The sequence below is a fragment of the Silurus meridionalis genome, chromosome 6, assembly GCF_014805685.1.
Source record: "Silurus meridionalis isolate SWU-2019-XX chromosome 6, ASM1480568v1, whole genome shotgun sequence".
Taxonomy (NCBI): domain Eukaryota; kingdom Metazoa; phylum Chordata; class Actinopteri; order Siluriformes; family Siluridae; genus Silurus; species Silurus meridionalis.
Window position 1 is genome coordinate 26,180,767 of NC_060889.1, and position 15,481 is coordinate 26,196,247.

The 15,481-nt window shown below is 38.3% G+C and overlaps 1 protein-coding gene across 1 annotated transcript in view; it reads right to left on the minus strand.

The window, feature by feature from the left end:
• Nucleotides 1-4,545: 4,545 nt before the first annotated feature.
• The window catches only part of LOC124387806 (cadherin-2-like), a 99,630-nt gene continuing 88,694 nt past the window's right edge, over nucleotides 4,546-15,481 (minus strand). Inside the window, exons 15-16 of the mRNA XM_046852400.1 lie at nucleotides 13,821-13,985; nucleotides 4,546-6,254 (exon numbers count right to left, since the gene is read on the minus strand). Coding sequence (XP_046708356.1) covers nucleotides 6,048-6,254; nucleotides 13,821-13,985 — 372 coding nt within the window. The 3' untranslated portion in view covers nucleotides 4,546-6,047. The remainder of the gene's footprint in view (nucleotides 6,255-13,820; nucleotides 13,986-15,481) is intronic.

Here is a 15,481-nt window from a genome sequence, read left to right on the forward strand (position 1 = left end):
TGTAGGACGTATACACAAAACATAAAATAGCGCCAGGAAACCTACTGTATGTTATACAGTACAGTGTGCAAAAGAAAACTGTATACAGGAGTGCATTAGTAAATAAACACAAAATGTAAACAGAAGGTTGTGCAAAAAAACAGCATGTAAACAGTTATGTAGTTATAATCAAATGATATTATAATATTGGTGGTGCTGAAGATATGGATGTGTGAAATGAGTATTGTGTGTTTGAGTTCAGGTTGTAATACTTCAGTAACACAGTTGAGTGAGTGTGTGAGTTTGCTACAGTTCTGTGTGTTAAAGACAAAACTGTTGCACAGTCTGGATGTGAGACCCGAATGCTTCGGGACCTTTTACTGATGGCAGGAGGGTGAAGAGTATGTGTGATGGGCGTGCAGGGGCGTCTACAATGCTGTTGGATTTGTGGATACAGCGTGTGGTTTAAATGGAGGGGAGCGAGACTCCAATGATCTTCTCGGCAGTCACTATCCTCTGTAGGGTCTTGCGATCTGAGACGAGGCAGTTTCCAAACCAGGCATGCTACCAGGCCATGCAGCTGCTCAGGATGCTCTTTATGGTCCCTCTGTAGAATGTGGTCAGGATGGGGGGGGGTTGGGCTTTCTTAATCTTCTCAGGAAGTAGAGACCCTGCTGGAATTTCTAGATGATGGAGCTGGTGTTGAGTGACCAGGTGAAATTCTCCACCAGATGAACACCAAGGAATTTGGTGGTCTTGACGATCTCCATTGAGTATCCGTCGATCTCCTAAAGTCAACAACCATCTCTTTAGTTTTCACAACGTTCAGAGACCTGTTGTTTACTCTACACCAGGCTGTTAACTGTTGCACCTCCTCTCTGTATGCTGACTCATCGTTCTTGCTGATGAGACCCACCAGGGTCGTGAGAAGAGTGGAGAGTTGACTTCTTTTTAAAAGAGGGACAATTCAAGACCTCCATAATCCAAAGATTTGTCCTTGAATGAAAGTGAGTGGCATTGAGCTTTGGGTCAGAAGATCATGAGTTCAAATTCCAGCACAACCAGGCTGCTGGGCTCGTAATTGCTCAGTTATATAACTCTAATGGATGTTTAACTTAGAATTCTAAGTTGCCTTGTACAAGGTCAATATCCAGATAAATGTAGTTCACAATCTTTTTGCCTTATTTATTAGGACTGGGGTGAGATAAGTGGTTGGCAGAGATGGCAAAAGTTCACACATCCTTTACTGTAGCAGAAGTACAGATACTTATGTTTTAAAAGACTCTGGTAAAAGTTGAAATACTGACTACACTAATGAAAAAAGTCAAACTCGAACAAAACCAAACGTTTATTTTCCAATTAATTTTTATTTAAATTCAAAAAGGAAGCAAGTAAACTAGAAAACTACTTATACATTTTATCTGTGGGCTTTTGCGGGTGGGAGCGGCAGAAAAAAACATATTTGTGCAATTTTTATTGTGTTACCTAATGAATGTATTCAGGCTGAATACATTCATTAGGTAACACAATAAAAATATTGACAAAATATTGACAAAATGATGAAGAAAAATATTTTGTCATCAAATAGATTAAAACTAAAGTAACGAGCCTGTTTTCAAAATGTAAGAAGTAGAAAGTACAGATATTTGTGTAAATTGTAATAAGTAGTGAAGTAAAATACTGATACCAGAAAAATCTAGTTAAGTACAGTAACGACGTATTAGTACTTCATTATTTCCCACCTCTGGTGTTTGGTATAGATGGTAAAAGTGCTAGAAAAAAAAATATTTTTATACTAGGAGCAGATATAATTTTCTGATAGAAGAAAGGCAGCTGTAGGTACCAGCACTTTCCCATAAAAATACAATAAATGTTTAGGTTGCACAGCATTTAGATTACAGTAGCATTACAGTATACTGTATATTTTATAGTTTATACCTGTCTGTTCTATAGGATTGCGTTTACATAAAAAAATATATATTTTCAAGAAAGACAGCTTTATTTGAGGCTTTATAGGATTTGCACATATTGCACTGTATATTACAGTTTATAACTGTCTAAATGAATGTATTATATTATAATAATTATAGTGCAAAACTGTCTACTTTAAAGGTTTACCTCCTAATAATTGTGGTCAAAAGCATACACAGTAATGACAAATGCAAAGGCTTAACTACCGATAGACTTCAGACTGTAGACTAACAAAGTCAGCCCCGGCCTCACTTAATCAAAAACAATGTGTACATTTACTCTAACCATTAATGGTTTTGTTAAAATTGACTTTAATCAAAACCGTAAAATAATATATCTTAAGAAATAATCTGACATAAATACCACAAAAACCCTTATCTGAATATTTTTTAATCCTTGAAAGATTTAATTACACTTGATTTCTTCTCACTTTAAACATCAATATGACTTCCTATGATTTGTGTGTTGTTCTGCTTCAGCAAATTTTTCCAACCCAAAGTTTAATACACTGCATATGCTTCTCTCTGATTTGTGGCAGTGCTTGGCCCCCTATAGACGCCTAAATCTCTTCTATTTATTTATTCTGACAGCCTCTGCCTACACAATTGACCAAAAACCTTCACAGCCACATAAAAGCCTGTACAAATTCAACAGAATATTAATAATGAATGTATAAATTGTGTTTGTTGCATTCCGCTAAAGATGCATTGAGCACCGTGGAGTCAGCCCTGGACTTTTCTGGCCTTTCGAAAAAATTTACATTGTAGTGTTGTTCTTGAACGTATATAAAGTCTATGCTAACGACTGCCATATGACTTCATTTATTTGGTACATGATTTGGATTGTGTACAATACACCCACACTGTCAAATATACACTACATGTTTTTCTCACTATAAAGCCATGCAAAATTTTCAACCTTATATAAGATTAGTGCTTTATTTGTTTGTTTGTTTGTTTATTTATTCTCAGTCAGGAGTTCCCAATCTTTGTAATTTTTTTTAGATGGCATTTTGGTGTCAAATTGACATAGATGCTAGATTTTACGGTGGAAAAAACTTATTAGGTATTCTAAAGAGGGTTAATGTTTGGCACCACCAAAAAAGCTTCATAGCACTATATATACAGTGCATTGAGAAAGTATTCAGAATTTATTCAGAAGTATTCAGTGTTAGGTTGCAGGCTGAAACTATAATTGCTCAATTTTTTCTCCTTAATCTGCACTCAGAACCCCTTAATGACAAATTGAAAACAGAATTCGAGAAACGTCTGTAAATGTTTTTAAATTAAAAAAAAATTATCATTTTTAATCAGTAAAGCTTCACACAGGTAGACTCTAATGAAGGTGTAGAAACATCTCAGCCATAACATTATGACCACCTGCCTAATATTGTGTTGGTCCCCCCTCATCTGTTGGATCAGACCACATGGACCAGCCTTCGCTCTCCACGTACATCGATGACAGTCCACGACCCTGTTGCTGGTTCACCACTGTTCCTTCCTTGGACCACTTTTGATAGATTCTGACCACTGCAGACCAGGAACATCCCAAAAGAGATGCAGTTTAGAGATGCTCTGATCCAGTCGTCTGAAATCCTTACACTTGCCCATTTTTCCTGCTTCTAACACGTCAACTTTGAGGACAAAATGTTCACTTGCTGCCTAATATACAGTACCCCCACTAACAGGTGCCATGCTGAAGAGATGTTCATAATGTTTTATATACATATTTATTTATACTTAAATGTGTTCACTTAGGTAGATATTTGATGCTGTGAATGTCCTCTTCCAAGCATCAAGTGAACCCAAATTCATCCTGAAAGATTACAATAGGTCCAGAAGGAAATGTTTCTGATGAGCTTAGTGGCATCATTTATCTTATTTTTAATGAAAACTCCAATAGTTCATTTCATTCATTCATCCGAATGCATTAGTTTGTGTAGTTCTCTTATGTTTGTTTGTTTTGTGCGATCATTCACATGGCACTGAAGCTATTTTTTTCATCTAAAAGCAGCTGCCTTGAACCTTTTTTAAGACCCTTTTTTTTTATTGAAAACACATTCACTTTCCAAAACACTTCTTCGGCTCCCTTCAAGTGACCGCTTTTGTTATTCCTAGCACAGTTCTAAGGGGAGGCCTGTAAAACCTCCCATGAGTCAGTGGCCTCGAGTGGTACATGCTGTGACCCAAAGGTCTGGAAGAAGAGCAGTTTCCATGACCCTCAAAAAAAAAAAAAAAAAATTGAACTGAACATGATGACTGAATCCTTTGAACCTTTTTAACCCTGAAAACCCCGGGACAGAAAAAAACAATACATAGCTTCCTAAAAATGAGACAACTTTTCCCAGAATTCCAAGTGACTGATAATTCCGGAAGTGTATGAGAAACGACCAAACCGAAGAAACCTTTTTTTTGTTGTTGTGGTAAATCATTGAATCTACAGTACAGTAAGCTCTGTTTTGGGATCTGATTAGTCAAAAGCGATTAGTTTTGGCATAAAAATCTAAATAAACGTTATTTTGAAAACTGAAAGGAATCTCTAGTGTCAGTTTGTACAGAGCGAAGCAGAAAACACGCGAAAAGAACAAAACCAGTATTTAGCTCCAAAAATTAGCTTTTTTTTTATTTAGGTGCTTGGGGGGGTGAATAATTGGAATTCCAGTACATAAGATTATTCACAAAGCGTGTGTCAGAAAGCTGTCCGGCTCTTAAAGCTGATTCGAGCATTAAAACCAGCAACAAACATCGCCCCCCAAAACCCCCCGACCCCCACCCCTTTCCACCCCTTTCCCAACCACATTCAACTCTTTTTGGTACAAATTTGACACTTGTGCTGATAATGTTGTTACTCTAATTTTTTTTTTCCTTTTTTTCAGAGTAACTTTCTTTACCATTTTTTTTAGTCACTTTATTGTTTTTTCTTACAAAAAAAAAAAACACTCATACCTTTGACATATCTTGCATCAGCTGAAATTGTAGCACTCCGTACATAAATTTTTGAAAGAGGTCCTTATTTTCGTAATCATCATCGTGAACAGATAAAAACATGCAAAAAAAAAAAATAAAGAACTTGTAGCCCAATGTTGCTCTTTTCATTTTTTTTTAAACATTTACAGAATCGACTACATCAAAAGTAAAAGAAGAAAAGAACAAAAGAAAAAAAGAATAAAAGAAATATGTACACACAATTTTTACAGTAGAGTAAAAACCGAGGGCATCAGATGGTGGCTAAGGCAAATGAAGTTGTACATGAATGAATGAGAGCAGAAAAAGGAATCAACTGCTGCTTTTCCTATAAAAAAAAAGTAATACCACTTCAGAAAATGTTTTTTCTTGAAACTTGTTTGTTTCAGCAAACGTCTGTATGAATGGGAAAAAAATAAAAATAAATTCAAATTTTTTTATTGTACTGTACATTGATCTGGTGAATCATTCTGTACTAGTAGCCAACATCATGTATGATCTCTTCATTGATTCATTGTTGAGGGCAAACCAGGAAAAAAAAAAAGAAATGTTATGAAGCAGATCAGAAATAAAACACTGTTTTGTCTTGAAATCACTCCAAACGTCAGTACCGTTAAAGCCGTGAAGAGACTACAAACTAATCCTTCAGATCCAAAAAGAAAAAAGAAAAAAAGAAAATGTACAAAAAGGCACGTTAAATCCCAGTGCTTCTGTACTGTAAAATTCAAGTCAGTGTAACTGAGCGCTTTTCAGAAAGCCTACAATCCAAAAAAACAGTGACGTCATTCTCTTCTTCGTCTCCTCTTCCGCTTCATCTTCTCATCTCTGGATGATCATCAGTGCCAAAAGCCTTCGACAAGCATAAATCTGCCTACACTACAACACTGAGCCTAGGATTAGGTTTTTTTTTTTTTTTTTATCATCCCATTTTGTTTCATAATACATTTTCTGCAGGAAAAAAAATCCATCTCAGGGGAAAAAATCGGTTTGATGGTTGACGGTCCTCATCCATCAGTCAGAATGGGGGAGAGGGCAGGAGAGGGGTAGAGAAAAGCCAGGCATATATGTGTGTGTGTGTGTGTGTGTGTGTGTGTGTGTTTTCTCCTGTGTTTTTTGTTTCCCATCTCACTCGTCTTACTCATCTGAGCCTCCGTACATGTCGGCAAGTTTGCGGAATCGCGGCCCCCAGTCATTGAGGTAGTCGTAGTCCTGGTCTCCGCCGCTGCTGGAGGAGCTAATGGAGCTGAGCGAGCCGGCCGTCGAGCCGCTGCCCTCGTAGTCGAACACCAGCAGCGAGTCGTACGGGGGAGCCGTGGGGTCGCCGTCTGCCGCTTTCAGTCCCTGTGAAGACAAAACAAAAGAAACTATTGTAACCTAAACTTTCACATCAATAATGCAGTTATTAATGGGAGGGGGGATCTCACTGGTTAAGGCATTGGACTCTGAATCAGAAGGTCACAAGTTCAAATTCAGCACCACCGAGCTGCAATGCTGGGTTCCTAAGCAAAGCTCATAACTCTCAATGACTCAGTTGTAAGTGGCTCTGGATAAGGGCGTCTGCTAAATGCCATAAAAATAAATGTAAACGCAAGCAGTTCATTCCATTTCGCAAATACACATTTGGGTGGTGGCGATGATGTGTTGTATATCAATCAGAAAACATATCTTAGCTGAATGTGTATGTTCACAAAGCTCTTAAATTCCAAGATTCATTGTGATTGGTCAGGATCAATTATGTAAAGTTTTTGTGAGATAATAATATTTACATTTGATCAATTTCTTGATCATTATTTTTTCTTTTACTTTTGCACAAGTGTGTAGGTTTTCCACCATAGGAAGGTTTCCAAGATAGACGGCTTGCGCCTTGTGGCAAGCTGAAATGTGTCTTGTTCGCAACATAAAAGGGACCTATAAATGAAAAAAAAAAAAAAAAAAAAAAAAAGTACAACGTTTCACTCGCCAACAAATAAAAATGGAATCGCTGCTGGGTAAAGAGAATCAAACCATTCCAAAGAAAACCTTTGTGCTTCTCAGCATGAGAATAGCATACGTTATTAACTGGATTACAGGAAAATATTGGTTTCACCATAAGAGCCTGAGGCTACGTCTACATTAATCCGGATAAATGTGAAAAACGGGGTTTTCATTTAAAAAACGCTCTGCGTCCACACTATCGTTTTTTAATCGTTTTCCAAAAGTTGCTCATCCACACTTACGACTAAGACGCCTCGATCTGCGTCATTTTACTTTTTTTTAGGGTCTTTGGACCTTGAAAATGGACGTCAACGTCGAAGAAAGGCACAGAGTTTTTTATACGGATTGACAGTGCGGTGGAGGAGTTGCTACGAGTAACACAGGAGTATAAAGTGGCAAAAGCGAGTGAGTATATACAGAAGACTGAGAGACGTGCCAAAACAAATACGTCAAAATATTCGACCTCTCCAAAGAAAATCATCCTGCTGACGGATTCGCTTATGCTCACGGTAAGGACAAGCTTACAAAACCTCATCATAACAACAAAATGACTGTATGATTTCGTCTACGATGTTGGCTGAATTGATCACATGACTCAAACTGCAGTCCACACTGCAACACTGCAAAAAGTGACCTATTCACTGACTAAGACCATGTCCACTGAGATGTCTTCGTTTGAAAACGTGTATTTTTCTCTCCGTTTTTGCCCTTCCGTCCACACTGTGGCATTTTCAGTAACAAAAAAACGTAACATTTGGACGAATGCAAATAAACCCCAGGTGGAAATGAAGCGAGTGGAAGCACCTTCATTTTACTCATGTGTGGTACAAGGACGTTCAGACATTTCGGTTTGAATGAGCAACTTTTGGAAAACGATGAAAAAACTGGACACGGAGCGTTTTTATGAAAACACGGTTTTCAAATTAATCCAAATTAGAAAAAAAATGCTTTTCAAACAAAACTGTATTAATGTGGACATGGTTTGTTACCTATATTACTATTAGATGCACTTTCGGTGTAATGGATCTTAGGCATGAGGAAAGGAGTCATGCTTTAGGTGACATTCTATACATACTGAGCACTATCATGTTTCCCTTCCTTACATTTGCATGTTTATTTCTTTTTCAGTAGGCTGATATAAACTGGGGCACAAAAGGCATGAGTTTAGAATCTTGCCTGTGGCTTTCTTTTAAAAGCAACCCAAATACATGCAGGCATTATCCTCCCCTTTAAGGAAAAAAAAATATTGCTTTATAAATCATTTGGAAATGTAATTCTGTGGAGAAAATACATTCAAACTGTTTGTCTGAATATTTGTCTTGAAAATGGTATCAAAAGAGGATCGCTTGCTAAAGATACCTAACAGGATGTATTGCGACCTTCAAAAAGTTCCTCTGTTTGCGTCTACACATAAAGAGGTGCATAAATGTTTTGAGTTAACGTCACACACTCGTCTGCTCATTAGTAATAAACAAACAGCTCGTGCCGGATCAATCCAGCGGCATTATGTGACGTGACCTTGGAAACCTTAATATCGTCTCGTTAGCTTGTTGTAAACAGCCCAATCCTGGATCTGTGGGAAAAAGCACAAACGGGCGTCGCGTCCGTGCTCCAGGGGTCTGCTCGGCTCATTTTAACCAACCTCCGCTTCCCAGACTGAAAGGTCGAGACATGCATCTTTCACAGCATGAGGAATTATAATGATCTGAGGTGAACTGTGATCAGCAACAGGATCCGGACGGAAGAAAGAAAAAAAACCCACCAAGAGCATGTCCTGCTTTTAGCATGGACTTTGAATGTTGTCCTGGATTTAGAAAGAGTTTAACTAAAGACTAACTGTAACCAAAAACAGCATGTTTACTTACCACAGAAGGCTTCAGTAGCTCTATTAGCATACAATTACGGCTAAATCATACTGAATTTGTACCGAACAATCTCTACGCTGTGACTAATTGGTTCTTTTAATTCCCGTTTCGGAAATGCGTGGAGCGACCTTGAGAATGTGCGACATGAGAAGAAAAACCTTCTCTTTTTATTTGTAGGCAATTATCGAAAAGAAAAATATTAATAACCTTCACCACGACGGGAAAGTGTCGGCAAAGCGCGGTGGAGAAAAAGAATTTTGTTTGCTAAATGATACGATCAATTACTTGTGGCGAGGAAAAGCAAAGCGAGGCAGGACTGAAGTAAATCGCATTTAAATAAGTGATAGAGATTAGCGAAGATATGCTGATCTTCCAATAAAAAAACGCACAGGCACAATGAAAAAGTCATTTCATAGCTCTAAAATGAATCATGGCCAGTTTCAGAAATAAAGATATGTTTTTCTGTTTCTATCTTTCCTCTACCTATTGTAGCTTCAGAGTTATGTTCTTGGCAGACAAGAACGGCTCTTTTGTAGCCCATCTGCCTCAGGATTCGACATGTTCAGATGCTTTTTCTGCACACTACATTTGTAAAGAGTGTTTCGAGTTGGTTTTAGTTGTCGTAGTCATTTCTTTCTTCTCAAGCTGAAATTGTCGATCCTTGGATGTGAATTTTAGAGTGTTCAGTATGAAAATCCCCCCAAAATTTCTGGTTTCCATATCCCTTAACCCTAACAACAATGTAGCCACTGAGACAAGTGAATCAGAAGAACCAATCACCTCAAAGAGTGATCCGTTACTTTTCTCTTTTAATCCAAGTTGTTCTTTCTTAAAATCGCGCGACTTCCAAAGACGCTATGCAGCAATATATTCATTGATAAATATTCATTCATAAATGATTTGGACTATAGTCAAAGTTGATGTATGTAGATGTGTTAGGGGATCGGCTTATTGATAATGTAACATTGTATTTGATCAAGGGAACAAAATGAACTAAATGACTAAAAAAAGATTTGTTCATTTTTCAAAGAGATCCGATCTTCCCATCAGTAACCGAGACCACATTTCCATTAATACAAAAGACAATAATAGCAGAATGTGGGAAGAAATCAACATATGCAAAATTACTCGGGGCGTTCAAGTCAAACTGGGAGTTCCAGGAGTGGAAATGGCATTTATTTTTTGACATCCTCCCCTGCTACATTTTTATACTTATTACACCGGTTCACTAAAACCTAGAAAGAGTAGGCAAAGAAAGTTTTCTCGGTACGCCTGATCCATCCTAAGACAGCCAGCTCCACTTCATCATCAGGAAACCACCATGGCCGAGATCGTCACTGACAGAAGTGAGTCTAACTTAGAATCGTATACACCATTCAAACGTGACCTAGCGTCTCATCATCGTACTGTGCTCGATGTTCGCTATAACCTTTATCACCACACGCAGTTCAATGCACGCGCTAGCACTGTTGTCTGCCATCTTGATTAGCGGGCTCTGGTCCGGCCGGCGACATGTTTCCCACCTATCGTAATAGCGTAATAGGATGCATTAGCCATTTATTACTGCGTGTAGTACCGACACGCTAGCATTAATTTGTATACCTGTAACATTAAAAGTCCCGGTTTGACTTGAACGCCCTTCTATTTATTCCTGTTGGTGTATTACGAACATCCCATAATTCAGGTGCATCTATTGTGGATCAGAAGAAGTGGTGATAAAATGTCAAATGTGGAAAAGTTAAAGGATGTGGAACACTTATGCGAGGCAGTGTAACGACTAAACCGGAGCGTACTTTCTTTCATGCCAGGCCTCCCGGATCAGGGAGGAGCAGCGGAATTAGAAAGGAGCCACCATGCTGGGCAGGTAATGAGAAAATCGCCAGCGAGACGTAGCAACCCGGCGGACATTTCCTCCTTTATCCCTGCCTCGCCACAAGAGCCGGAGAGTTATAGCACGAGAGAGACGTTCTCGAGCAGAGTGCCCTGCACTTCAAAGATGAAGGATAAGATAAATAAGCTCCCGTATATCAAGCCGAGGCCATCTCTACCAGCTGGGTGAAGGGAGGGAGAAAATGAAACAAACTGTCCCCGCAGGGCCTTGGGAAAGAGTTTCTTTAAATGAAACGGCAAAGTGGATTTGTTCGGTTCAGTTGCGAAGACAAAGAAGGCGTCGACAACACGGCAGAGATTGAAATGAGCACCAGTGAGTCAGAGAAAGATGTGCTGAAAGATGTCCTTCTCACTTTAAAACATAAAAAAAAAAAGAAAAAAAAAAAAAAAAGTTGGATGAAAGAGTGATTGGTTCCAAGCCTTGCCATTAAAAAGAGAAGAGCTTGTAAGATAATGCAATTGTAGAAAAAATGTATACCGGGTCTCGGAAGTAGTCATAACAACGGAAAGGGTTTTCGCACTCCTCGTTTGCTGGACAATTCTTTTTTTTTTTTGCCAAGATGTACCGCCAAGCTGCCTTTACATTGTAATATTATGGCAAGACTGAATATGTGAAACAAATTGTGTGTTGAGATTGTTAAGATCATTTGAAAAGCCGAGCGAATGGCTTTTCCAAATAAACATAGGCCTTCAATACCACTGAGGTAAAATTGGAAAAATAGGTCAAAGAGTTTGCATCAGTGGTGTAAAGTATTGGAGTAAATGTACTTTGTTACTGTATTTAAGTCATTTTTAGCTACTTTTTAGTTTTACCAAGTATCAAAGATATAATCAACATTTACTCTCTACTCAACTACATTTATAGTTTAATATATGTACTTTTTACTATATTTTAATGGATAATTTAATGGACAATGATTGCTACCAATAACATTGTGCACCACTGTTGATGTCATTAAGGCTCAATACTGAATACTAACAGTTCTTCTACGTTGTGACATGACACTTTAATTGTATTTGTTAATTGAGATCCGTTTTTGAAAGATGGTTTTACTGTACTACTTTTTTTTCTTTTGACCGACTTGCATTTTAGGAAATAAAATCTCACAAATCAACTGCTTTTGGTATTTCACTAACATATGCACAGTAGAACCTCAATATTTGCTACCATGACACTCGGGACTTTTCATTTGGAACCGGACTAATAGTAACTCACGAAAAATCACCGCGAGTGGCTCGAAAGTTTGAAGTAACATTTCAAAACAGAGTTTGTACTAATAAATGACCTAAAATGTTTGAAAAACTATTTTATTATTTTATGTTCCATTTGTTGAGTTTACACTACAGTACATGTACAATTCTTGTACAAGTACTTGAAAAAGGAACCATCAAAATGAGAGAGTAAAAACCTCGCCATTTTTTGTTACTCGTGATGGGTCATAGAACGTAACCCCGCGAGTATCGAGGTTGCGCTGTATTACATTTACATTTACATTTGCGGCATTTAGCAGACGCCCTTATCCAGAGCGACGTACAAACGTGCTTTAAATCTCTAGTAGTGAATAAATCTACACTGGTACGCAAGAATACAAAATCAATATAAATATAACTCGAATTCTACAAACTTGGAAAGTGCTAATTTAGGTATTTCAGGAAGAGGTAGGTCTTCAGTCGTCGCTTAAAGATAATCAGGGACTCTGCTGTACGGACATCTAGGGGAAGTTCATTCCACCACCTCGGTGCCAGAACAGAGAAGAGCCTTGAATTGTACTTACCTCTCATTCTGAGAGAAGGTGTATTGGTTTTAGGAATAGTGCATCTTTGAGTCTACGTTTAATACACAAGTACCGTTCAAAACAGAAACTCTAAGACTTTTACTCGTCATATTGGAATCGGTGATTTGTAATATATAAAGAGTTTTGTCGTAAAGATTTTCAAGTACTCTTCACAACCCTGGATTGCAAGCCTTGTCTTTTAGGCTCATTAGTTGTATTAGACACCGAGCATAAAGACACATAAAGCCTGTATCTATTTCCAGCCTGCCTTCTTCTGCATACGTGAAAGGTTTAGTAGGTTCTTCCTCGGACACTTGGTGATAGATGGCTGTGACCTTATTGAAATCACATTCCTGTATTATTTATTTGAGTACTCACATTTAAAATGTTATACAGTGTGGTTTAGTGTGTAGATTTGGACTACCTGTCAGCTTATTTGCAGTTGAGGGTTAAGGGCCGTGCCTAAGGGATTTGAACACATGACCTTATGATAAAAAGTCCACTTTTCCACTGAGCTACCACTTCCCTTCCAATGTAAAAGGCACTTGTACATGTAGCCGTTAAGAAATCACATTTAAACCATTAGAGGTTCTTTTAAAGGGGCAAATTGTTTGAAAGCTAGATGAAAACTTTTCTCCTAATGAATGATAATGTTCTTTGGCTAGTTCTGATTACTTAGCTTCCTAAAAAAATCCTTCTTTGCTTCTAAAAGAAAACTTCTTGGAACCCATAATGATTAAGAACTAAGACTAAGAATTGAGCGAACACGTTCCCCATTAACTGAACATTGCATTATCCAGCCCTGGACTTGTACACTTTTATCTCAAACCTCATATTAAATATAAACTAATAATGATTTTCTTAATAGAGCTATGCGTGTTTTACCGATTTATTCTTGTGTTTCGTTCTCATATTTTCCAGTCTATGTAGTGTGTTTTGTCATTTCCTGGTTCTGACCCCCACCTACTTGTTTTTTTCAGAGTGTGAGTACAGATTGGCTCACATTTAGTTCCTGTTATGAAGCTCCACTATGATTCAAAGATTATTTAGGTTATAAAAATAGACTAAATAAAGAGACTGCAATTATGGCTAAGTGCCTCTGGCTTCTGAGTGTTGAGTAACTCAATGTGGAAACGAAAAGAAAAAAGCAAAATGATTGTGTTGTAGGAATCAGGAAGTCAGTATAACATTAAAAACCCATCTCTGATATCACCTGACATTGTGTATGAGAATGAGAAAGAGAAAAAAGTCTGGTATGGGAAAGAGGTTTGATGATTTGATATATTTTTGGGTACCAAACAACGAATACCTTACTTGTGACTGGTATTGACTTTGTGAGGACATCTGGTTGGTCCTCGTTTAAGAAAAAGGAAAAAGTGTGTTTGTATGCGTTTGTGTGTTACCTCATTGATGAAGTCTCCGATATCGCCAGGGTGTGGAGCGGCCGATCTGACTGGGTACTGAGGCTCCGGGTGCAGCGGTCTCTCGTCCAGTCTGCGGATCCCGACGGGTTTCACACACTCTGGATCCATAGTGTCTGGCTGCTGCAGCTGACTCAGATCGTAATCCTGCACACACACATATACACACACACTTATGGTTAGCTCCTCTAGGGTAATTGTGTTTGCAGGCCCAGAGGTCCAGCTCTCCATAAATGTACTATAATCCCATTAACATCACCGTGGTGATAGGATTAAACCAGCTCCGGGTTCTGCCAAGGACCCAGGCATGGTGGAATAGTGAGGAACTGGAGCGGCAGGCTTTTCAGTGACTCAGCATGGTTTTAACAAGAGCAGCTGAATTGAATTAATCTTGTTAAAAGTCAGAAGGCTTTTATGTTACAACAAAATGTAGGTAGTGTTGGACCTTGAGTGCACACTCAGACACACATGGACAAGGCATGTCAAGATTGTATTTATTAAACACTATCATTAGATGCACTTTTCTTCACTTCTATTTCATATCCTCACTTGATGCATCCTGTGTCCCCTCACACCCCTTTTCTTTGTGTTATTGGTCTGATCCCGAAGCTTGGATTCAGCCACACACACCTAGTCACAAACCTATAATCTGAATCCACACCTCTGTGTTCCTGTAGCAGCTGCAGCGGATTAGGAGCTAAGCTGCTCTTTAGGTCAGATATCTGAGCTACAGGGTGTTCATTCTACTTTCCTTTTACACAGAGTTAAGGAATTTTGCTGAGGTACAGTCATCCAGACATTCATCAAACCATCCATCCAGCTATTCATCTTTCTAGCCATGTACTCAACCCAGCCTCCCATTCATTCAACTTCAATCAAGTCTTTGACCCAATTCATCATTACCCAATCTATCCATCACCGGTCAGCCATCCTTTCAATTCAATCCTTTGCCGTATTGTCCAACACAGCTCAGATCTTTCCATCTGCCCATCCAGCCATTTATTCAACAACCTACTTGGCCATCAAACCTTCCCAGAATCCAAAAATCCTTCTGTCCATTGCAGCATCTATGTATCGTTCCATCCATCATTCCATCATGACATCTATGTACCATTAATCCATCACAGAATTGATTTATCTATCCATTTAACCATCCGTTCTCCAAATTATCCATCCACCTATTCAACCAGCTATCTGTACTTCCACCCTTCCACCTACACTCTATGTTCTCATCCTTTCAACCACACATTCATCCATTCTTGCATCTATCCAACCACTTATTTATCTATTCAGATGTTCAACCATCCATCCATCTATTAATTACAGCGTCTGTTTAACCATCGATCTGTTTAACCATCCATTCTAAAAATGAATTTTTATTCAGTCATCATACAGCCTATGTTTCTGTCAGTCTATCCATCCATCCATCCATCCATTGTTTATAATATCCATATTCTAATCAACCAATTGATCAAACATTCTACCAGTCCAGCAATCCAACATCTGCTATTCCATATATCCAAACATTTATCCATCCATCTATTCATATTTATGCCCATTAATCCAGTTACTCATTAATCAATCAAAATATTAATCCATCCATCATCCATCCATCCATCCATCCATCCATCCATCCATCCATC